We start from the raw sequence: 24,685 nt of genomic DNA, 5'->3' as shown, positions 1-24,685 counted from the left end.
CAGAAATAAAAATTCACATTGTGATACATATAAAATTGTTGTGGGACAGAAGGAAAATACTTTGGAGACACAGGAAGCCCTGAGGGCACCAAGAAGATAGAATGAGACATGGAGACTTGGTAATATCAAGTATTAAGATGGAGACTTTGATGTCTCTTTATCATGTCTGAGCCTCTTCCCAGCCCAGTTGCTCAACCTAGCAAAATCCTAAGAGTCATTTGGTCCTGTACACAGTCCTGTGCATGTATATTGTATGTCTCAGTATATATTATGCAATTGTGTAGCTGTGTACCTAGTCTCAGATGCCTTAACCTGTCACAGTTGACTGCAGCTATCCATGTTTCTTTGTTTCTGAATAGGTTGTTTGGGATCAAGTCCGTTATCCAGACAGACTGTGCCAGCACCTGGAAGATCATAGTAAACCCAGACCTGTCCTGGTATCACCATGCCAACCCCATCCTCCTGCTGGTGATGTACTATACGCTGGCCACGCTGATTCGCATCTGGCTACAAGAGCCTCTTGTAAGGATCTGGAAATGTTTCCTGAACTTATCTTCCAAGTACCTAGAATCTCTGGGAGACATGGTTTCAGCAAAATGGTAGTGTTTTACCCACGTTGATATAATTCCACAAGTACTGAGTGAATGCAAATTCTATCTGCACAGAAGCCAGCTCTCCACTTACCCCTGTGTCCGCTGCTTCAAGTTACAGTGGTAATAACAAAGGAAGATGAGGTTTTATCTGGCACTCACCAAGCCAACAGGCAGCATGCTGGCTATTTTTGTGTATCCTTCTTTCCACCCATTAAATAACTAAAAAATGAATACTGTGCCTGTCTCATAGGTGAGGGAAATGAAGCATGAGAGATATGTGTTCTGGCATCGCACACTTATTGAATGGTTCAGGCCATCTTTGATAGCAATGTTAGTCTTAGAGACCATACAACCCTGAGAATAGACACCATCATAAAGGTTCAACTCCTACTGGTACCCATGGCTTCCACTGTGAGGCTTGAGGACTGGGACAATCCACTCAAGCACATGGGACACTAGCTTGTTCCCCATAGGAATGCCAACAAGTCCATGGCACTTTGAACAGGAAGACCAATGCTTGTGTGTTTCCCAATTTTTCTCTGTCTTCTGTCCACTCTGTCTCCTACATGGATGGGCAATGTTTCCAGGGAGGGGGGTTGATGTACGTAAGAGGTGCCTTTCTCATTTCCATCTGCAGGGGGCGCTGTTCATGCCTGCTGAACCCAGCCCAAGGTGCAACCTCATTAGAATTGCTGCTAGCTTTGGGGCCTGGGAACAGTTTTCTCTTTTCTCTTTTCTGCTTTCTTTCTCACTGAATGTGCTAGAACCACGTGTTACCAGTTTAAGGAGACACATCTTGAAGGCCAAGAGTTAACATACTAACTTGGGGGTCCAGTATGAAGTAAAATAACACTAGACAAGGCCCATACTCATTGAAGCTATACATTCTACAAGGAAAACCAATCAACAGACAAATAAACAAACAAAAAACAGCTCCCCCCCCCCCTTCCAGAGTAAATGCAATACAAATTAAACAGTGTCAATGAAACCGATAAGACACGTGACTCCTTCATCTCTGGCAGAACTGCCACCTGCAGAAAGCAACGAGAATCTATCTCCTTCCTGTATGGCACTCTGTCCCCATGTCACACATGGAGGGTAACTAAGTAACTAAGACTAGGGTCTCAGATCTCATCCTCATTAGTTCCCTTTGCATGGGTGTCTCCTATTGGGACCCAATTGGTGGATACAAAGTAACAAATTAGATCCATAAGGTCAGAAGGAACAAATCTTGTGTTACACCTTTCTCCAATTCCTTTTTAAAAATTGGCCACACTAATAAAATACTTTAAGATTTGTAAGATTTGTATTATGTTAGCTTCCTACATACACACATATTACAGAAATTAAGACCTTCAATTATTAAGTGTGCTTAGCTTTCACTGTGTCATCCCATGTAGACATCCAGGTAATATAGCAGCATGGGGACTGATCTGTGATTTCTTCAGGCTTGTGTAACGCTCTAGCATTAGTGATAGCGTCATGGAGTGCTCTGGAGCTGGGGAGATAGAGACAGCTGGGAAGGCAATCTGAGCTATAGGCTTTGCAGGCAACAATAGGATTCAAGCTAGTTCCTGTAGGGACAAATAGGACATTTCAACCTGCAGTTTAAATAGGTGGGAGCAGAACGATGTATTGCTGAGGTGATGTGGGAAGACAAGAGGCTGTTCACACCACAGTTTCAGAAGCTCTGGCATACTCCTTGGAGAATGCCAGCAATCAGATGTGAGTGTGGAGGGAAAGTCTATCAAGTATGTACAAAGGCCCGGGGGAGGGGTTAGGAAAAGGAGGAGGAGATTGTATCAAAAGTTAAATACCAGAGGGATGTTGGGAAAACATCTGAGCCCACTCCATGGATTCTGGGCCTCATTACTGTATGACAGCTCCAGATAAATTGGTTAAACACCTCGTCACACAACAGGGTTACTCCCCAATGAGCCCAGCATCACTTGAACATACTCTTTCATCAAGAATGCATTTATAATGCTCCTGACCTGCTGGCAATTATAACCTGTCATAACCTCCTTTAAACATACTCAGCCTGCAGTTGCCAAAGTCATATATTGCAAAGGCCACTTTATAATAGGGCCACTTATCATGCGCCACTTATAGTACATTGACTGTTAAAAAGAGAACATTTGCGGGAGTGCTCACCTATAACAGCAGGTTATTGTGAGTTCAAGTAACGTTTCTACTGAATGCTCATCACTTCCAATCATTGAGAAGCGAAGAGCAGCTATGTTGACTCATAGTAAGTTGGGACTATGTGTATGTGGCTTCTACCGGGCCTCTGGGAGGTAGGGCGTTTCCCTGGGGTGCTCTGCTGCACACTGGAGCCAAGATTGGGCAATGAGCCCAAATCCACACTGTCTACACTAACTAATTCCCTTTTTATGGGAACACCTTTGTTGGAAAGACATCTGAGTCTATTCCATGGTTTCTGTGCCTCATTACTGTCTGAGAGCTCCAGATAAATTGCTTTTTACTAAATATCACCTTGCTGTGTATGGTGAGACATGTTTGTGATCTTGAACTTTGGCACTCTGGGGGGCTGAGTCAGGAGAATTGTGAGTTTTAGGCCAGCCTGGGCTGTGTAGCAAGATGCTACACAAAAAGTTTTAATGAAAGATTCGCCAGTGAGAGGCTTAAACTATGAACTGAGTACTCTTTTAGAAATGCTTAGCTTTGCGTGGTGGTACACGCCTTTAATCCCAGCACTCGGGAGGCAGAGGCAGACAGATTTCTGAATTCAAGGCCAGCCTGGTCTACAAAGTGAGTTCCAGGACAGCCATGGCTATACAGAGAAACCCTGTGTTGAAAAAAAACAAAAACAAACAAACAAACAAAAAACCCAAAAACGAAAAAATGCTTGCCCTGCGAACCAGTTACGTTGCTATTTTCTGGTGCAGTTTAGAATACACATGGAAAAGCCATGGATGCTTAACATCTGTGACATGGGGGGCTTTAACAGAATCAGGCAACATTCCATAGTGGTCTTTATCTGACGTACGTGACAGTGTTGAGTAGTTTTAGGAGAGTATTGATCAAGTCCCATCTAGGTCATACCCTAACTTTGAACAGCTGAGACCAAGTGCAATGGTTTGCGGATCTGCTTTGGGGAGCATAGCTGCTCCCATGATTCTGTGTTTCAGGTGCAAGAGGAGATGGCGAAGGAAGATGAGGGTGCCCTGGATTGCAGCTCCAATCAGAACACGGCAGAGAGGAGGCGGAGCCTGTGGTATGCAACCCAGTACCCAACAGATGAGAGAAAAGTAAGGCACAGAAAAAGAAAGCTTGCATCCCCATTCAGTTTCTCATGTCTGTATTGTGTTATCGAATGTGAGGTTTAATACCAGTGGTCAGAACACATTGCTTCTTATATAAATAAATTGCTTTAGGTGGCTATTTCCAGAACCCTCTGTCACAGCCAAACTGGGGCTTTTAAAAGGAAGTACCTGCTCCCACAAGACCCCAGAAGAGAACAATTTTTATATTAATCACCTTGACTTGAAAACCAAAAAAAAAAATCCTGATTTTTTTGAAATTAGAATATTTAAGACAAAAATTAGTAAATAAACTGTTGGCACCAAGAGAGCATAGTTTCGAGGTAGCCTACACAGCAGCCGAGTCGTTCAGTGTATTGAGTGACTCCATGCCTCACAGTGGCAACTCTGTAACTGACTGGAGAAGATCCAATCTCTGCCTGCATGTGGATATGGGCCTCTTGGTTTCTTAGGCTCTGGCAGGGAAAGTGTTGGCTCATGTAAGTTAGTATGCAATAGATCACTATTGCCAGTCAGCTTGAATTCATTCTGGCTGGTGCTATATGGACTTAAGAGCCTGTTTGCAAAGACACTGAGACAAATGTTTTGGGTTTTGGGTTTTTTGGTGTTTTTTTCCCCCCTGGATGGAGCCAGAAAGTCACATCCAGTGTTTTAGAGAATCGAGAGGGAGACCCTGATACATTCAATGGCAGACGAGTTTCTTCAAAAACAACATAGCCCTGGTCTCAGTGCTGCTGTCTTGTCCTGAGGGAGGCAGGGTGGGGGTGGGGGGGAGGGGCGGTGCGCTACTGTGAGGGAGGACAGAACCGTGGGGCAGGTGGGGTGCATCATAGGATAGGTGAAATGCCTTATAACACATATGGTGCGCCATGAGACAAACATCATGCCCGAGATACCAGAGGGGTTTCCCTTGTCCCAATAGATGTTATTGTGCCCATTTCACCAACTATAGGGACAGGATAGATAGTTCAACCATGTGCAAATTAATTCCCAGGGAGCTCTCAGGGCTCCAAGACCCTGTCAGGAAAAAAAAAAAAAAGAAAGGTTACCATTGAGATCTTGGAGATCCTTGCCTAATGGCTAAGAAGCCAGGGTGTCCATGTGCAAAGCAAAGCCGGGACCCCACACATAATAATTGCAGACACAACAACAACAGCAACAACTTAACACTGCCGCAACTGTACCACCATCTCCAGACCACCAGCATCACCACCACTACGCCACACCACCACCATATAACCACCACCTTCACCATCAAAGCCAGTTTCTCTCTAGAACGTTCTTGATGAACCAGGATGAAGAGGAGCCAAACACAACATGGCAATGGTCCACACACTGGACATTGGTTCCCTAAGACTACAAGGGAACCTCAGAAATTCTTACAACCTGTGACATAGCATAACACAGCAGAAAACATGGTCCGTATATTAAGGTCACACAGTTGCAATCTCCCTAGTGCATCCTAAATAACCAGAGTGTGTACATTCCACATCAGATGCCATCACATGCCTGGATGTCACATCCACTGATGCGCCTTGCTGACTCCCTCAGGACCACCTCTGCTCCACCATGCTCTGTTCATAGCAAGTGTCCCTTACACCATAGTTCTGCAGCACCTTTTCTGTTTGTAGGTGTATACATGATCTTTGTATTTCCACTGGGGGAGGGTAGTCTTCAGTGCAGTCACGTGCTGTGAAGTTTGTAGTGTAGGAGTGGTAAGCAATGCCCTATAACCTGACAGTGGAGCAACTTGTACCTTTGAGCTTAGTGTATTTATAGGATTACACAAAAGTGAGATTGCCTAACGAAGTAGTCCTCAGATGTGCCTCGTCATCAAACAGCACATGACTCTGTTAGTTTTTCTTAACTATGCTCTTCGAACTATGTTCCCCTTGAATATTCTGCACAACAGAACAGGACATCCGAATGGCATGGCATATACAAAGTCTGGCAAAGTCCTGAGGAGAAGCAGATTGTCCGTAGGGTGGAGCTCACTGTGTCCGCAAAAGTGTTTATAATCTCATGGCTTGTGATTGGCTTATTTGTTTGTATACTTGCACATCCGAGTTGGGAAATGGCTTTGATGAATGGAGGGACGGTGGCGTTCATGACAATGGTCTGCTGTGTTCTGCATGGCGCTTCTAACATGCTAGCATGCAGCTAGGTAGAGGCTGGGTTTTCGTAGAGAAACGTGTACAGATGCAGATGTACCTCAAACTGCTTCCAGCTCATCAATTAACATGCTCTCCTGCCTTGCTTTTTGCAGCTTTTATCCATGACCCAAGATGACTACAAACCATCTGATGTTAGTATACCCTTAGAATTGTCATTTATGCTTATGTAAGTGACTTCAAAGTAACAAGCAGACTTAGATCCTTTGAGTATATTTGAGTTATCTATAAAGCCCCTGTAAATTTTTCAATTCTCTTTTTTTGCAGAAATTTTATCGGCTTTACTGCTCTAAAAATCTGTCTAAAGTATGAGATGGAATATAATATACAAAACACATTTATACTTTAGAAAAGCCCTGTGTTTGGAGCATTGGCATGTGTGGGTAGGTGTGTGGGAGAGTGTAGGCAAGAGGACAACTATGGGTGCTGTTCCTCCAGGAACTGTCCCCACTGTTTTGTTTTTTAAACATTGTCTCTTACTAGCCTGGAACTTTTTAGTCCATGCTAGCTCACTAATGAGCCTGTCTCTGACGCCTGAGCTCTGAGACTACAAGCCCTGTGACACCACCATGGCTGGCTTTCTTTGCATACATTGCAGAAATCAAATTCAGGTTCCTGTTCTTGGTTCTTAAAAAGCAAGTACCTTACTGATCAAGTTATTATCATCAGCTCTGTTGATCTGTCTTTTAAACATGTTCATCTGTAGTTGTGCTAATTATTATGTATCTGGGAGATTGTGTATATGTTTATGCTTATCTTGAACCCATAATGTCGGAGAGGTGGGAAGAAAGGAAGACCCAGGTATTTGCACTTAATGTCCTGCAGCCCTGCAGTTGGGACGTCTCACCTAAGACCTGCAGAGCATTTTCTTAGCCCTGTGCAAATTGAGTGGTGTCTGGAAAAAGAGCAGGGTAGATGCCCAGGGAAGGTATGGAGAACCAGTATATATAGCCAGATGGCTGGAAGGGATGCAGTAGAGAGAGAGGACCGTGATCAGGAAGGGCTAAGACAGAGTCTGTCGCATGGTTTGTAGCAGGAGTTCAGAAAGGTTTTACTGTCACTAGTCTGTGGAGATCAAATTTGGAGAAAGCATATAGGATCCATCTTGATAAAAATATTTGGAGATTTATTAAATGGTTCAGCCTCTAATCAGCTTTTTATCCTGCATGATGCATGGTTTGGGAGGGAAGAGGTACGCCTACAGAGAGGCCAGACAGCAATCACTTCTGTCCCCCTTCCTGCTCCCTGGCAGGGCCTGCTGGTGACCGTGAATGGCAACCCTGTGGACTACCACACCATCCACCCAAGCCTGCCCATAGAGAATGGCCCTGCCAAGACGGACCTGTACACCACTCCCCAGTACCGGTGGGAGCCTTCGGAGGAGTCCTCAGGTAACGCCCCTGTCTTAGGGCTTTACTGCTCTGAACAGACACCATGACCAAGACAACTCTCATAAAAACAATTGGGGCTGGCTTACAGGCTCAGAGATTCAGTCCAATATTATCAAGGCAGGACCATGACAGCCTCCAGGCAGGCAAGGTGCAGGCTGAGCAGAAAGTTCTATGGCTTTATCTGAAGGCTGCTAGCAGAATACTGACGTCCAGGCAGCTAGAATGAGGATCTTGAAGCCCACACCCACAGTGACACACCTACTCCAACAGGGCCACACCTTCTAATAGTGCCACTCTTTGGGCCAAGTATATACACACCATCACAGCCCTACAGTGAAGTGAGCAGATTCGCTCAGGTGTGTGTTCCTTCTCTTTCATTCATAAAATTGGCGCCACTTCCTATTGCTCCGTGTATAATTTGGTTCTTTACTCTCAAACAGCCTCTGTTTTAAGACAGAAATGTTGCCATCCATAGTCAATAAAATTAAATCTATTTCCTTAGAGCTTTATTTCTAATGTACATCAACATGATTTTATTCACATTTGGCTCTGGTACGTGCCAGTGGCAGGAGGGGGACAAAGGTTGAAAAATAAAAGCATAAGAAGAAAAATCTGAGTACGCTACCTTTCAGGACATAGGTTCTTGCTGTGTAGCCCTGCCTGGCCTGGATGTAGACCAGGCTGACCTCAGACTTACAGTAATTCTATTGCCTGTGCCTGCCAAATGCTGGGATTACAAGCATGAGTAACTTCAGCTGGCAACATGTTAGCTTTTTACAGCATTAAACTTGTGTGTGTGTGTGTGTATCTACCTACCTATCCATCCACATACTGAGTCGTCCATTAGTTAATTTGAAGGTCAATAGTTTTTCTGGATAATATTTTAAGAACAAATTTAAAAGAAGATGACTTTAAGTCAAATAGAGAAGACTGGAGTGATTTCACCCACCACTTGTGACGGGAGCCATGTCATAAAAGAGAAAATGCTCAGAAAATTGGCACAGTACCTAGCAGCAGAGAGTTTAAAGGTGGGATGCAAAGGAAAGGGGACAGAGGTTGCCTGCACAGTGAGAGTGCAGAGATCGCAGGAAATGTCTCCCTTAAACACCCATTAGAGCAGTGTTAAGAGGCCAGTTATAGAAGACCCCACTGAGCTCACTGCTTGATGGCCACAAACACTCTCCCTGGTCACCCAGATAAGTGTCCCTCTATATGCTAGTACCTGGGCAGCAGAATAGCTCTAGGATGTACAGAAGAAACTTTAAATCAGAACCATTTGGTAAGGGAGAAACCTGGTCAGGGCCAAAGTCTCCCAGGGGATACAAACTCAGGTTCCAGGAGCATGTGGCAAACACCAGGAAGGACCTCAGAGGGGAGGGGCCACAGAGGGGAGGAGCCAACAATGAGAACTAGGCCTGTGATGGTCCAGCTGGAGAAGCAACCTTTGTCTATACCACACATACACACACACACACACACACACACACACACACACACAGGCACACACACCATACCACCAAAAGTTACCATAATGGTAATTCTTAGGTTCATTTGATTTATTCTTTTCATTGCTGGGCGTGAATTTTACCACAAACCCTAGGCTCATCCAACTGTAATGTTGGAGGAATTAGAGACACTGGACTTCTGACCAAAAAGCCTGATAGCAGCCCATGCAAAAGAAACTGTGTAATCACTGATCTATGAGTGGTCTGTTCTTTCTCACATGGTGCTAACTCTGTTATTCCTTATTTATATGAGTTACAGTTAATTTAAGCAAAAAAGTCAAAGGGACCGCATTTTACTGACATAGATTAATATTTGGTACCACATAGTCTCTCTGGGTCACGTATCTGGGTGTGATGATAAGGACAGCATCTCTGAGTTGAAATCCACTCAGGTTCTGGTCATTATTACAGCTAAGCCTACCATCTGCTCTGGAAGCTTACCTGGGCTAGAATCTTCTTTTGAATCCCACTGTGGAGCTGCTAGCTGACCAGAGACTCCTACCAACTGACTGCCAACCTGACACATCATCTATGGGCTACCTCAGTCTCTCCATTAGAGAGTTACAGCATGGTAGCTGCCTCCTCTCTAAAAGCCGGATAGTGGTTTGCTAAGAGAAGATGAGGTGAAAGCCACATTCCTTTCAAACTGAATCTGGGCTGGGAACGTAGCTCAGGGATAGCTGTTTACCTAGCAAGCATTGAGCCCTGGGTCCCATTCCTCAGCACCAAAAAAAAAAAAAAAAAAAAAAAGGCAAAAACAAAAACCACCCCCAAACCCTGAATCTGAGAACTGACAGTCCATCTGTTTAAGAGTGTTCTATTCAAGGGGGAAAACAGACAAAGTTATAAAACCAGGGAATGGAAATAACAGAGAAAACCACTCTCCGCAGTGGAGTTTTTCTTTACAGCATGCCTGGACCATTATTCCCACCAGTCAGAACTTAGGGCTTCTGTCTGAGTGCTGGAGGCTGCACTAGTTGGAGCCACTTCCTATACCAGAAGACTCTGCCAAAATCACACATGTGTGGGAGCTGCTATTGTGACAGAGGTCGACTACATCCATCCATAGTCATATAAAGTGTTTGCCTCTCTAGAAAAGAAAGAGGAAGAAGAGGACAAGAGAGAAGACTCCGAAGGGGAAGGGAGCCAGGAGGAGAAAAGGAGTGTGAGAATGCACGCCATGGTCGCCGTGTTCCAGTTCATCATGAAGCAGAGTTACATCTGTGCCCTCATCGCCATGATGGTTAGTACTTGCATCACCTTCCAGGGCACTGGAGGTCCAGAGTCCAAGCCTCTCAGCCAGGGTTGAGACTCAGTTAGCTTCATCCATATCCGAAACAGATATCAAAGGGCCTGTTCACAAGGGACCACAGGATGAGAGGTGAGGATCAGATAGCAAAGTTTCCTGGAGTTGATGTTACCCATGAGCCTTATTGGCAGATTGCTCTGCCAGCTGTCGTTGACAAAACACTTCTAAGTGTCTAAGTCTAGTCTCTAAGAACTAAGCAACAAGGCAAATGCTTTGTCTGAGAGGGCTAAGCGCTAGTTTGTCCTTCTAGAAGCTATCAGAAGACTAGCCTTTGTTAACTTGTCCTCGTTATTCAGTGTTTAGATGCCTCGCATGCATGTTTCTTCTGGTGGGATTTCTATCATGTCTATCTGCCTGGTAATGAATGCTTAATCTCAACCTTTCATTCTCAAAGTTCCTGTTTCTCACCCAGCTATAGCCCACAATCATCATGACCATAACTAACCACAGACTCCGAATACTGAGGGAAAATAAGTCTGCTTTCATACTGTAGAATAGCACTGGGAGTAAAAGGCCTTTGACTCTCCCCTAAAGGAAGCACAGAGCCAATATCGTGCTCAGCTATTTCCAGTCCCCTCCTTCCTTCCCTCTCACAGCAGGCTGGGAAGCTCTCAGTCATCTACCTGCAAGTCTCTCTTGTCTAAAGGCCTTTTCTGGGCAGATGACACTGAACTCCGCTGTCCTTTGTACTGACAGCCGCTGTCCTTTGTCCCCGTGGCTCCACAGGCATGGAGCATCACCTACCACAGCTGGCTGACTTTCGTGCTGTTGATCTGGTCCTGCACCCTCTGGATGATTCGCAACAGGAGGAAGTATGCCATGATCAGTTCTCCTTTCATGGTCGTCTATGCGAATCTGCTGCTGGTGCTGCAGTACATATGGAGCTTCGAGCTCCCCGAGATTAAGAAGGTCCCCGGGTTTCTAGAAAAGAAAGAGCCGGGAGAACTTGCTTCAAAGGTAAACGGATGGGGAAACCGGAAAGAAAGAGATGCAATAATGGCCATATCCTAGCAGGCAGGTTTTCATGAAAGCCACCTCTCAATGACTTTTAGAATGACAATATCTGAGACGTGGGGATAGATTACATCATTCAGACACCTCTCCTTTTCTCCAGAGCTGGGGAATGACCCCCAAAGATCTCATATTGTGCTACATCTCTGTCTCTTGTTTTGCCTTTTATTTTGTGACTGGGTCCTACCATTGCCAAGTTAGGGCTGAACTCACTCTTGGAGCCCAAGCAGGACTAGAATTTGCAATCCTCCTTTAGCCCCCCCAGGTAGCTGGGATCAACAGCCCATCAAGCCTGGCATCGATCACATGTATGCCGTCCTGCTTTTAGTTTTGACTTAGAAAGGACAGTATTTCTACGAAAGAAAATTATAGAAAAAATTATTGTAAGTTAAATGTAGCAGTAGTAATTGGATATAGTCTATGTTACAAGAGTTTCTAAGTAGGTTTGCTAGTAAGTCCTCCACAGCATCAATTGTACTACTTCAGTCAGTACTACTTCTGAATCAGTAATTAGATAAATAAATAGGATTGTGCAATGTAAAACAGAAAAGGCAACGTAGAACACTCAGAGCAATTGGAGAGTTTTTGGGCAGGTTAACTGTTTGTAAAAATCAGCTTCTTTGCACATGCTATCACAGAGAATAATTTACCGTGGATAATACTTTATGCTAGAAAAGCAATTTTTAGCAGCAGAAATTGTGACCCTTGCTTTTTATTCCTTCCATTGTGACAAATTTGCAGCCATTTCATGGTCTATTTATCTCCTTGAGCCACCTTAATGGTTTTTCTTTCAGAAGGTTAAACATTACAACTTACTATTTTATACACAAAATCCAAGCATGTGCTCCATACATGTTGATGACATTAAGACAATTTTTTAAAAAATCAATATTGGATGAACTTATTTTTTTTCTTCACTAGACATACAGGAAACTAAATATCACAAGAAAATCAAAATCGTATAATGTGAAACAGCCTCTTTCTGGAAGCCACTTTGACCTGTGTCCAAGCATCCCCAGTTCTGATGACTGGTGTACCTGGGCCATTTACTTTGTGAGTAGGCTAAACAGCAGATGGGTACACAGAACAGGCCTTTTGAATCAGTATTAAAAGATGAATGTCATTCATCCTTTATATGACAGACTTTGACAATCTCATTCATTAGAGCAGCTGGAAGGCCCGCCCCACCCCGGCTCATCTGCCCAGATGTGCCTCCTGATGAAAACTCCTCAAAGTGCTGTCACTCACAGGTTACCTCTATCAGAAGATACAACTCTCCAGTATTCTCATATGGGAGGAATTCAAACTCTGCCTCTTCAGCTGAGTTAGACCACTGTAGCTTGACCCAGAGCACTTGAGAGATACAGAAGAAAAAAAGTCAGCTCATTTGTAGGATTAAATTCTGTCTAGTCTAAAATTATTTGTTCTTGGAAAAAATATGTCATTTTAGAAATAAACTCTTGACTGTTTTGAAAAAACATTATTGGAGACATGGACGTCCACTTAGATAATAACTATGGGCTCACAAAATCTCCAATGTAATGATATTCATGAGAACACACACCTACCAAGTCAGATGGCACAGATCAGGAATCACACCAGCTCAGGAGACTGAGGCACAAGGATCTCAAATTCAAAGTTGGGGTTACAGAATGACTTCAAAGTCACTATGAGCTCCTCGGTGAGACCTTGTCTCCAAATCAAAAGTTGGAGGGTTGAGTTTAGCTCAGGGGTAGAGAGTATGCCCAGCCTTAGAGTCAATCACCAGGTCTGCTAAATAACTAAGCAAGTGAACAGATATATAGATAGATAGATAGATAGATAGATAGATAGATAGATAGATAGATAGATAGATAGATAGATAGATAGATGGAACCATCTAGAAAATACCTGTGAGTTAGCATGACACAAAAGGAGAAAGAATGTGACCTTTGACCTCAGAGAGCTATACCGCCTCAGAGCAGCAGGACTGAAGTCCTTTGCCATATTGTCCAAGTCTGGCCCTTGCTCCTAGCCACTCTCAAATTCTTTCCTTCAGGAATGATCCCATATGCTCCTGGTTAGTCTTTCTTTTTATTAGATATTTTCATCATTTGCATTTCAAATGTTATCCCGAAAGTCCCCTATACCCTCCCCTTGATAGGTCCTTGGTCTTTGAAAGATCATATGTTCCTAGTTGTTCTTAACTTCTCACTACATGTTAACAAAACAGGTCTTTTTCTCAGTTTTCGACTACAGTTCACTTGGTAGAGACTTACAAAATGTTAATGCCCAGTTTTCAATGTACCAGTTGTCCTGCTCTTGACTTCGTTCACCTCTGCATGTTAACCAGGATTCACTGGTACTGATTTTGGTTGAAGGCAAATGATAGCTGGCACAGATGACTGTGTGACAAATGAAAACACAAGGAGAAACCAAGCCACCCTTAACTTAAAAATTGGCTTTCGTTTCTTTGGCAAATGCTTAGTGAAAACCTTTGATGAACCAGAACATATCATGCCGCATCCACTAAAAAGTTCAGAAACACCTAAGACAGACAAATGTTACTGAGATGTGTAGACGCTGAGACTGTCACACACTGCTCGTGGGGGTGAGAATTGGTGCAGCAACTTTAGAAAAGGAATATTTGTCAGTTCCCCCAACAGTTAAACACTCAGCATATGATGAGCAGTGCCAGGTGTAAGTTTAGATAACTATCCAGGACACATGGAAACATGAAGACATGGGAACACTTAGACAACTGTTCATAGTCATGTCATCCATTGTAGACAAGTTGGAAACTCAAATGCTCTCAACTGAAGAGTACATAAGCACATTCTTGCATCTTTATAAAATAAGATACTGTTCCCTGGTTAAAAAAAAAAGCAAAAAAAGAATGAAGTGCTGTATACATATTATAAGGTGACTAAGCCTTAAAAATATCATGGTAAGTAAATGCCATTCACAAAAAGACATGTATTATGTAACTCTCTCTACTTACAATGTCCACAGGATGTATATAAGTACAGACAGTAAGTAAATCAATCATTGGCAAGAACCAATATATGAAAGAAAGGGGAGACAGAAACCATGCTGCTTTGTGGGGAGCGAAGAAAATAGGACAAAATAGATTGTGGTAATGATTTGTCGCCCTGAAAGTAGACTGAAACCAACTAAGTAGACACTTCCCAGGAGATTTTTGGACTCTAATCCAGAGCCTTATGAATGCTAAACATCCCATTGACCACTGATCTATACCCAACCTTTCAAATGTACTCTTGAAGTGAGGAAGTTGTATAATAAGTGTTTTGATAATGCTATTGCCAGAAAGAAAAATGGCCTTACCATGTGCTAGACAGCATATTCCTTAGAGTAATGGGCTCCTTATGTCAGAAGTTTTTTTTTTTCCCCCAGCTCCAAGAAAAGGTCAACATCGACATGTGGAAGCTTAGAATTTCTTAGTCATTGCAACATAAACAGGATTAGCTAGCTGGGATGAAAAATTCTTTTTTATATCTGTGGAATTCTTCAAAATAAGGAATATTGCAGAGTCAAGGGACAAGACAAGACAGCCTCTATTAGGCCCTGGATATCAAACTACCAACAGGAAATCAGTCTCTGGCTCTGGCCTGGAAGAAATCCAGTGGTTGAAGTTGGTTTTCTGTTAAATGGAGAGTGTCTATCATCCTGAGGGCTACACATGATCATAGCATATGGGTGATGCAGATGCATTTGGGAGATGAGTATAAGAGGTTGTTAAATAAGTAGGCTGATGCCCTCACAACTATGTGCCTTCACAACTATGGAGTAGAAAGAGCTCAAATGGTTGATGAGCCCCACCTCACTCTACCTTCAGATTCTCTTCACCATCACGTTCTGGCTGCTCCTGAGGCAGCATCTCACAGAGCAGAAGGCCCTGAGGGAAAAGGAAGCACTTCTTTCTGAAGTCAAAATTGGAAGTCAAGAACTTGAAGAAAAGGGTAAGTGTGGGACAGGAGTGATGGCTTCATAGTTAAGAGCACTGGCTGCTGCTCCAGGGAATACAGGTTTGATTCCCAGTACCATGTGGTGGCTCACAACATGGAGTTGTAACCTGTCTGTACCTCCTGCTCCAGAAGATCTGATGCCTATCTTGCCTCTACAGATAGACGGTAACCTTTAGAGTATTTGTGTGTACCTGTGGGGAGTATTTTTTTAAATGTGTTGTTTTAACTTTCAGAAATGTTATTCCCAATGAAGGACAACACTAAATGTCAGAGAAATTTTCTCTGAAGACATACTTCTTGTGAGAATTGGAGCCAATAAATTAACTCAAATCCCGTAAATTTACATTCTTGGTTTTTTTTAAAAAAATAGGAGGAAAAAAGAAGAAGAGGGAGAGAAGGGAGAGAATGGAAGAGGGAGAGAGGGAATGAGGGAGGAGAGTGAGTTATTAACATATCTTTAGCTTTTGTCTTTCTGTATAGATAAATGAAAACTAGCTCTCAAACTCCCTAAGCAGATGAGTAAGTGTCGTTTGTAGAGTGGATTAGATGGTATTAAAGAACTTAAGATCAGAGACCTGAAAAATGGCTCAGTGGTTAAGAATGCCTAGTGCTGATGGAGAGAGAGAGGTCCTGAGTTCAGTTCCCAGCACCCATGATAGGCAGCTCAGAACAGTCTGTCTCTCCAGGCCCATGGGATCTCCTGGCCTCTTCTGATCTCTGCTAGGATCTACATTCATGCACATATGCCCTCCTGTCTCTGTCACGTACACAAATAATTAGAAAGAAAAAACACTAGCCATTTTTTAAAAGAAGTAGCACCCCGTGGAAAGGGAAGTGCCAGTGTGGAGAAGCTGCCATGGCAACCCTAATGCAGTAAACGATGAGATGCCCTGCACACATCAGCTACTGTTGTGTAGTTCTTATTAAGCCCTAACCATTGGTTCTTGTTTCAGCAGGCATAGCCTGTAAGATTTAAATCTTGGCTATATGAGCTTGAATGTCTGTCTAGTCCGCACTCTGGTTTACTTTCAGTTTTAGCAAAGAATGGTTTGTTTAGCATAAATAGTTGAAGCCCCACTTCAGGTTTACTCCCTACCCTCTGGGAATCCACTGGTTTCTTGAGGAAATGATTCAAATTTAGATAGCTTTGGAAAAATAGCACCTTAGCAATACAATATCCTGAATATTATCATATTTTAAACCACAGGGTGCTTTGGGTCAAGGCTGCTAGCATTGGTCTCATTGTAATACTGCTTGAGCTGTCTAGGCCCTGAAACAATTAGAATCAGAAATGACATCATAGATTGGTTTTGACTATTGTTACACATTTACATTTATACTGTCTGACCCTCAACCCTGAAAATCTAAAATGTGCTGCAGAGATATTAGCATAAAATATTCCTGTATGAACCCCATTTTATGAAAGTTATAAAGACCATCATTCAGTTGTCAGCACTGCCTTACTTTTGAGAGCCATGTAAAAAGCACATAATAGCTCAGAAAACATATCCTTCCATGTCCACAAAAGTCACCCGCAGCCAAAGCATGGCCGTAGCCAGGAATAATAACATGGCCTTCTGTTTAGAAGATGAGGAGCTCCAAGATGTACAAGTGGAAGGGGAGCCCACAGAGAAGGAAGAAGAAGAGGAAGAGGAAATAAAGGAAGAAAGGCATGAGGTAAAGAAGGAAGAGGAAGAGGAAGTGGAGGAAGATGATGACCAGGACATCATGAAGGTGCTGGGTAATCTGGTGGTGGCCCTCTTCATCAAGTATTGGATCTACGTCTGCGGGGGCATGTTCTTTTTTGTCAGCTTTGAGGGGAAAATCGTCATGTACAAAATCATCTACATGGTGCTGTTCCTGTTCTGCGTGGCCTTGTACCAGGTCAGTAACACACACGTTTCTAGTTCTCACACCTGACTCAGGGGCGTGGCCTTGTACCAGGTCAGTAACACACACGTTCTCACACCTGACTCAGGGGCGTGGCCTTGTACCAGGTCAGTAACACACACGTTCTCACACCTGACTCAGGGGCGTGGCCTTGTACCAGGTCAGTAACACACACGTTTCTAGTTCTCACACCTGACTCAGGGGCGTGGCCTTGTACCAGGTCAGTAACACACACGTTTCTAGTTCTCACACCGGACTCAGGGGCGTGGCCTTGTACCAGGTCAGTAACACACACGTTTCTAGTTCTCACACCTGACTCAGGGGCGTGGCCTTGTACCAGGTCAGTAACACACACGTTTCTAGTTCTCACACCGGACTCAGGGGCGTGGCCTTGTACCAGGTCAGTAAACACACACATTTCTAGTTCTCACACCTGACTCGGGTAGAGCAGAGGTCTCTCCATAGAGATGAGCGTATCTAGAAAGCCATTGATGTCACTCAGAATCCCAAGACAAGAATCGATGTGTTTTCTCTCTCTCTCTCTCTCTCCCTCATTTTAAAATTTCCATTTACTCAATTTTTATAGTCTTCCTCCCATAGCAATATACTTAAAATAACTTTCTAGGTAACTAACTATATCAATCTCTTATTCTACAGCTGTTAGTTAAAACCTTTGAATAATATTAATAAACTTATTTGTAAAGAAAATCACACACCATTACTAAAGTCTATACATCTCAACAGGCTTCTCTTCAGTTAAAACAGCCTTTGAGGCTATAGAGTTTCACATTAGATGTTACTCATCAACTCTCAGGTATATCTTATGCACTTCATACGTTTTCCAATATGTCTTGATTTAACAAATAATTTTTGACATTAGATCGTATTTTTAACACTTCATGATTTAAGAGCAATGTGTGGATAATCTCACATACTTGAGGATTCTCTAGTTTGCTCATATTGCGGGCTTTGAGATCAGAAAACTGTCCATTTGTGGATGTGAGTAAGTGAGCAAGTGCGCGAGCGTGCGTGTGCGTGTGCGTGCATGTGCCTGTGCATATGTGTGCATGTGTGATACAGCGAGGGCTTTGGTACCATAAACTCATCATATTAAAATGAGTTAGGCTCTCCACGAACTCAGTTTGAACTGATGTTAGACAGCAGTCCAGCAATACAGCCTGGAGCAACAGTAGAATATTCTTTTAAGCATCCTCTAGGGTACCCAAAGCTGTAACAGTAGTAAAAGCCCATTATTTATGAAAGCGGGAGTTTGAAAATGTTCTCTGTGGGAATTGATGAACTCTCAAGTATCTCTAAGGTACGAGAGAAGCCCTCTAATAAACATTTTAGTTTTGTTCACTGAATACAGTACTGAATTTTACAGTTTTGAAACTGAAAATTGCAGCTTTCTGTAAGCAGGAAAAAAAAAAAAACCCATGGTGGCGCATTGTCACAAGTAAACTGCACAAAGAACCTTAGAAGCCTAAAACTAAAATAGGCTTTGCTTCAAAGAGTGTGTGTGTGTGTGTATGTATTCAATACCTTGCTTAATTAAGCCAGATGTCTATACAAGCCATTTTTTTCTTTTTGCAATCATTTTTCCCCTTTTCGTTGCCTGTGTTCTTCAATGGCGGCCTCCCAGGTGCACTACGAGTGGTGGAGGAAGATCCTGAAGTACTTCTGGATGTCGGTGGTCATTTATACCATGTTGGTGCTCATCTTCATATACACTTACCAGTTTGAAAACTTCCCAGGCCTGTGGCAAAACATGACCGGATTAAAGAAAGAAAAGTAAGCCATTTGTGCCTGGGATGGGACGGGAAGAAGACAAACACATTAAAAGCCTCGATGCATATTGTTCCCCCAAAACTTTGTGGACAATTTTAGTAAGATGTGATGCTATGAATGTCTGTGAGGTCCTTAAAGGCAAGTCAGAGGACCCCATTCTTCTCTCTTCCCTCTGCCAAGCTCTGACCTTGCCATGGAGCAGAGACTCCGTAAAGGTTGTCTGGCAAATGATTGATTGTTCAGCCCCATCGTGATGAACAGTGCCATCTTGTGTCGGTCCCATGTAAAACACAGCTCTCTAGCATACTCCTGTGCCTTCTGCTTCCCAGCACAGCAGTTTTCCAGCCTGTGGGAGGCTCCTGGATTCACCTGCCTTCTACCTGTGTCTAGACTTACACTCTAAGGAGTGGTTGGTGGCACAGTTTCTGTTGTGATGCTGTCCTAGAGTGACTTGATTGCACATGATTTTCTCTTATAAATCTCTGTAATTAGTGGAGAAATCCAAGTAGGTCTAGGTCTTGATTCAAACCTGTGGAAGTGTCAAGGAGAAAGAATAAAAGAAAAGGTTTTATGTACGGTCAGATGAATACATCCACTGGGATTCATTAGAGATGCTCAGTGAATACTTGCCCTATGCCATTAGAACAGGAAACAAGCAAGATAGCTAAAGAGAAAACAAAACAAAACAAAACAAAACAGAACAGAACAGGAAAAAAAAACAGGGAAAAAAACTTACCTTGATTCACATAAATACACTAAAACGTATGTCAGTCTATGAAGGAAGCAATAAATGGAGTCGTCCCCTCAGGAGTCTTTGTACAGGTGTCATTTACACTCGACCTGACAATCAGTAACTAAACGTTTCTTAGAAAACTGGGATTTTGAGTCTAAGATGTGGGAGAGCAGCCCAGGCAGAAAGAACAGCAAACACAAAGGCCCTGAGGCAAGATGGAGGTAGCCCTGGGCACAGGGGGGTGCAAGGCAGCTCACCTGCTGAGAGCATGGGCAAAGACAGCAAGAGAGGTGGGGGTAGGGTGGGGGGGGGCGTATTACAAATACCCAGGGTGAAGCACCTCAAGAAGTTTGTATTTTATTCTCCTCGGAATGTTGAAGGCCAACTTTGACACCACAGGGTAAACTGAGGAAGGCCAAGTGTGGAGTTGGTGATTGATCACTCAGCAGGAATTTCACTGAGGCTGGCACTCCCTGTGACCAGTGAGAAACTCTCTGAACTCTTTAAATTCTTTGGTGGCCAGTGAGAAGGAAAAGAGAGAAGAAAAAATGATCATACATATATAGAGAGAGAGGGGGGAGGGGAAAAAGGAGAGGGAGGGGGAGAGGGAGGGGAGAGGGAGAGAGAGAGAGAGAGAGAGAGAGAGGAGGGGAAGGGAAAGGGAGGTTGAAGCATGACAAGCTCCAACAACTTCACACATATACGTACATACGTATATTCATATATACATACATACATACATACATACATACATACATACATACATATATACACATACACACACTGGGTGGATGGGCCAAAGCTCCAACCAACTTTACATACATAAGTATGCATACACACTTGGTAGATGTAATAAACTCCAACAAGCTGCTTGAAACAACTGTATTTTTTTTTCTCTTAGCATTTTGATACCACCTAAGAAAGAGTTCTCTGTGTAAGAAAAATATTACCTCATAGCCACAAGTTACATATTCTCTAAAAACAATCACCACAAAAACAAATTCTTTACAGATTAAAATCACTACATAAAAGAAAATTACAACCAAATTATTGATCATGGATTCTTTTGAAACTCATACCAAACTGAGCATTCCCGATCAATCTTTCTCTCCACAAGTTCATCATAACCCCAAAGCAATAATTCTTTTGTCATTAATTAACAGAGTTTAAGCAAGTCAATCTATAGTAGGAAGATATTTCCTATGTTTAGCCGACGACAATTTGTATTTAGGAAGAAACAGATCATCATCTATCTTACATAGTCTCTTTGAAGCCTTGTTTAGCTAAACTGGCTAATCATCTATTCTCTATTCTTAGACTCAGAATTATTGACTGTTTACTCATAACACTGTCTTTTCATGGTGCACACTGAAACATGTGGCCCTATCTCTAAATTACAAACAAGATGCAGGAACTCACACCCAAGCTAGAATGCATGTTTTCTTTGATCATTAGCTTGACCCAAACCTATTATTCTCTTCCAAGTACAATTCTGTACTTGTAAGCCATTAAAGCTCACTATATTTCTTTTCTAACCTACAAAGCCTTTATTTACTAGTCTACAAGGGAGGGGCACATTCTGCTCTTAATTCTAACTTTATCATATATTTCTGGCAAAGCAACTTAAACTATCTCCTTAAAGTTTCTATCAATTACTCTAACTTCCTAAAGCTATTTAAATCAAATTAGGAATTCTGTAAAATCATTAATTCATCTAAATGATATTATTTTATGAAAGTTCATCTTCATGCTGATCTGCAAGGAAAGTGCACAATAGAGTGGGCTATCACCTAGGAGGAAATCACACCAAGCTCTAGGCAGTGAGAGTCTCCCACGTCCAATCACAGCATGCCAGATATACAAGAAATATAGCAATGACAAACATAAGAAGGCACATCAATAGCCAGAAGTGATCCTGAGACAAAGCCCCTGGGGCTGTGCCTCTCCAAGGTACACCCATTTCAGCTGTGCAAATGGTGGACTATCTCCAGGATGCTCAATTGCCTACTGCAATTCCTCCTGCATGGTGGCTGCCATTAGAATTTTCTTCAAATCTTGTAAGATCCTTGAGCAGCTAAGGAAATGTGATTTATGAAAAACAGAAAGAAAATGACATCATCACATGCACTGAGCAACTTTCCTGGGAGAAATAGAAAGATCTTCTTTGGACTGGGTAAAGGGTAGAGACAGATAAAGGCTGTGTGTGTGTATTGGATGTGAGAGTTGTCCACAGATGAAACAAACATGCATGACTGTCTTAGTCAGGGTTTCTATTTCAGTACAAAACATCATGACCAAGAAGCAAATTGGAGAGGAAAGGGTTAATCCAGCTTATACTTCCACTCTGCTGTTCATCACCAAAGGAAGTCAGGACTGGAACTTGGAGGCAGGAGCTGATGCAGAGACCATGGAGGGGTCCTGCTTACAGGCTTGCTTCCCATGGCTCGCTCAGCTTGCTCTCTTATAGAATCCAGGACTACCAGCCCACCCACAATAGACCCTCCCACCCTTGATCACTAATTAAGAAAATGTCTTACAGCTGGATCTCATAGAGGCATTTCCTTAAGGGAGGCTCCTTTCTCTGTGATAACTCCAGCCTGTGTCAAGTTGACACACAAACCAGTACAAGCCAGTACAGGGACTATGACAGGAACAAGCAGCGATGCTTCCTGATGTCTAAACTTTGCGTAAGGCAGATGTTTGCACCATTTAATGGTTTGGGAGAGGGCAGGGCATTTAATGGCTTTGCCAAGGAAAAGAGAGAAACCAAGGCCACTGCCGAGTCTGAAGTCACAATGGAGTAGCTTTCCAGTAGAAAACGTGGGTCTAGTTGCACTGGAAATCACAGTGCTGTTAGTAGATATGTCCATTTGGGCAACAAAAAGGCAGATCAGTTCATGGGATTGACCAAGAAGAGTACAAGAAAAGGAGCCCCAAACTGAATCTAGTGCCAATTCTGCCGCTATGTACAGTACAGATAGGAGATGGGGCTAAAAAGAAAACCGGACATGTATGAGACGCTGACCCCAAAACTATTAGAAGAGGATTAGTACTGGAACAAAATAAGGGCGTAGCTGCTGGTTTCTGCTACAATGAGTTGGTACTGACGGCTGAGAAGACAGGCTGGTTGGATTGGTGAATAGTGGGAGAGGGGTAAGTGTTAAAAGCTAAGAGGATAAGTGTTGAGGTTTGTGAGGGAGAGGGCAGAGTGTAGTATCCAGAAAGTTCTTGCTTTGCTTGTCTTCTTCGACAGGCTCGAGGACCTCGGCCTGAAGCAGTTCACGGTCGCTGAACTGTTCACTCGCATATTCATCCCCACCTCCTTTCTACTCGTCTGCATCCTACACCTCCACTACTTCCACGATCGGTTCCTGGAACTTACAGACCTCAAGTCCATCCCCAGCAAAGAAGACAACACCATCTACAGGTGAGCGAACGGGAGAAGTCTCTCCTTCTTTATCCAGGAGAAGTCAGCTCTGGAAGTCTGCTTCAGTTAGAAGCCAACTCAGCACGCTAACTTGGACTTTTAACCTTGACCTTGAACTTCTCACTGATGGTTTGTGTGTGTGTGTGTGTGTGTGTGTGTGGGGGGGGGGGGGGGGGTGTGTCCCACGCAGCAGAGCCATGAGACTCCCCAGCATGCTTGCTGGTTGCCATGGAAACTTGCCCTGGTGTAGATAGGGCAGGCAAGCCAAACTCTCCTAGATAACTCCTGCTTCCTCTACTTCCTTTCAGTGCTCAAAAATAAGTGGTTGTTAGAACTGAAGGAATTCCATAGACAAATTGTAGGAGGGAAAATCACCCTCGGTGACACTTGTCAATTATTGGAAATTATCATGACTTGATCATTTTTAACACTATTCTGAGATACTCATTGCTGAAACTATTTATTATTGAATTCTGACAATATTTGTGCTGAATTTAACTATAAATACTCGATGACTTTTTAAAAGTCATATTCAAAGAATTTAGAAACATATTTTAAGCTTGGCATTATGACACCTGCCTATAATCCCATCACTTGAGAGGCTGACAAAAAAGGACATATAGCCAAAAGTTCAAAGCCAACCTAGAATATAAAGTGAATTAAAAGCAGAGCAAACACATCACATACAGAGAGAGAGACAGAGATAGAGACAGAGACAGAGAGAAACATTGACAGAGACAGGGAGGAAGAGAAAGAGAATAGAGAAATCTTCATTTGTAATATTTAACTGTTGATTCTTGCTAGATGACTTAAATTTTATTTTATTTTATTTTGTTCCCAAAGCCCTCTCTTCCCTTCAATGTGTGTTTTCTTCTCTTTAAATTTTTGTCCTGTTTGTGGAGACTTTCTGTCACTCTTATTCTTGTTGCCATGTGTCTGGGTTTTCTATTATATAATCAAATAGGATGTAGGATATAATTTGTACAAAAGAGTAAATATTTTCAGGACCACAGTTTTACTGAAGACAAAAGGCTCAACAAAGGTTTTACCAGATGAATTGCCTGTGCTGGCTAGTTTATGTCAAGTTAACACAAGCTAGAGTCATCTGAAAAGTGGGAGCCTCAGTTGAGAAAATGCCTCCTTAAGATCAGGCTGCAGGCAAGCTTGGAAGAGCATTTTCTTAGTCAGTGATTGAAGGAGAATGGCCCAGTCCATTGTAATTGGGGCCATCTCTGGGTTGGTGGGCCTGGGTTCCATAGAAAGCAGACTGAGCAAGCCATGAGGAGCAATCCACCAAGCAGCACCCCGTCCATGGCTTCTGCATCAGTTCCTGCCTCCAGGTTTCTGCCCTGCTGAATTTTCTGTCCACACTGCTTTTTATAATGAAGTCTAATACAAAACTGTGAATGAAGTAAACCTCCCCCCACCAAAGTAGCTTTTGGTCAAGGTGTATCATCACAGCAATAATAACCCTCAGACACCAAGTAATTCAGACCGAGTATGTATATGAAACCGGAGTTTAGCCCAACATTCCCTCAAAGCACACATGTCCCGCCATGCCTATTATACAGGTTCTGGGAAGGGTTACTGCCTAGGACAAGTAAATACTGGCTTCTTT

The 24,685-nt window shown here is 42.9% G+C and overlaps 1 protein-coding gene across 10 annotated transcripts in view; it reads left to right on the top strand.

The window, feature by feature from the left end:
• Piezo2 (piezo-type mechanosensitive ion channel component 2) overlaps positions 1-24,685 on the top strand; it is a 377,504-nt gene that overhangs the window by 262,629 nt on the left and 90,190 nt on the right. For 6 of the 10 annotated variants that reach the window (XR_386006.4, XR_001782388.2, XM_006526170.4 and 3 more), the window contains exons 8-17: positions 360-522; positions 3,746-3,865; positions 6,144-6,182; positions 7,301-7,439; positions 10,039-10,187; positions 10,980-11,210; positions 15,100-15,223; positions 16,815-17,113; positions 18,762-18,910; positions 22,894-23,067. Coding sequence is in view for 8 of the 10 variants with exons in the window: in XM_006526170.4 (XP_006526233.1) it covers positions 360-522; positions 3,746-3,865; positions 6,144-6,182; positions 7,301-7,439; positions 10,039-10,187; positions 10,980-11,210; positions 15,100-15,223; positions 16,815-17,113; positions 18,762-18,910; positions 22,894-23,067 (1,587 nt within the window). In the remaining 2 variants the exon portion in view is untranslated. The remainder of the gene's footprint in view (positions 1-359; positions 523-3,745; positions 3,866-6,143; positions 6,183-7,300; positions 7,440-10,038; positions 10,188-10,979; positions 11,211-15,099; positions 15,224-16,814; positions 17,114-18,761; positions 18,911-22,893; positions 23,068-24,685) is intronic. The other 4 variants (XM_006526173.4, XM_006526167.4, XM_006526169.4 and 1 more) reach the window with 3 other exon arrangements.

This window comes from Mus musculus, chromosome 18 (genome assembly GCF_000001635.26).
Source record: "Mus musculus strain C57BL/6J chromosome 18, GRCm38.p6 C57BL/6J".
NCBI classification, from domain to species: Eukaryota; Metazoa; Chordata; class Mammalia; order Rodentia; family Muridae; genus Mus; species Mus musculus.
Note: the sequence above shows the minus strand (reverse complement) of the source record. Positions and strands in the feature narration are given on the sequence as shown.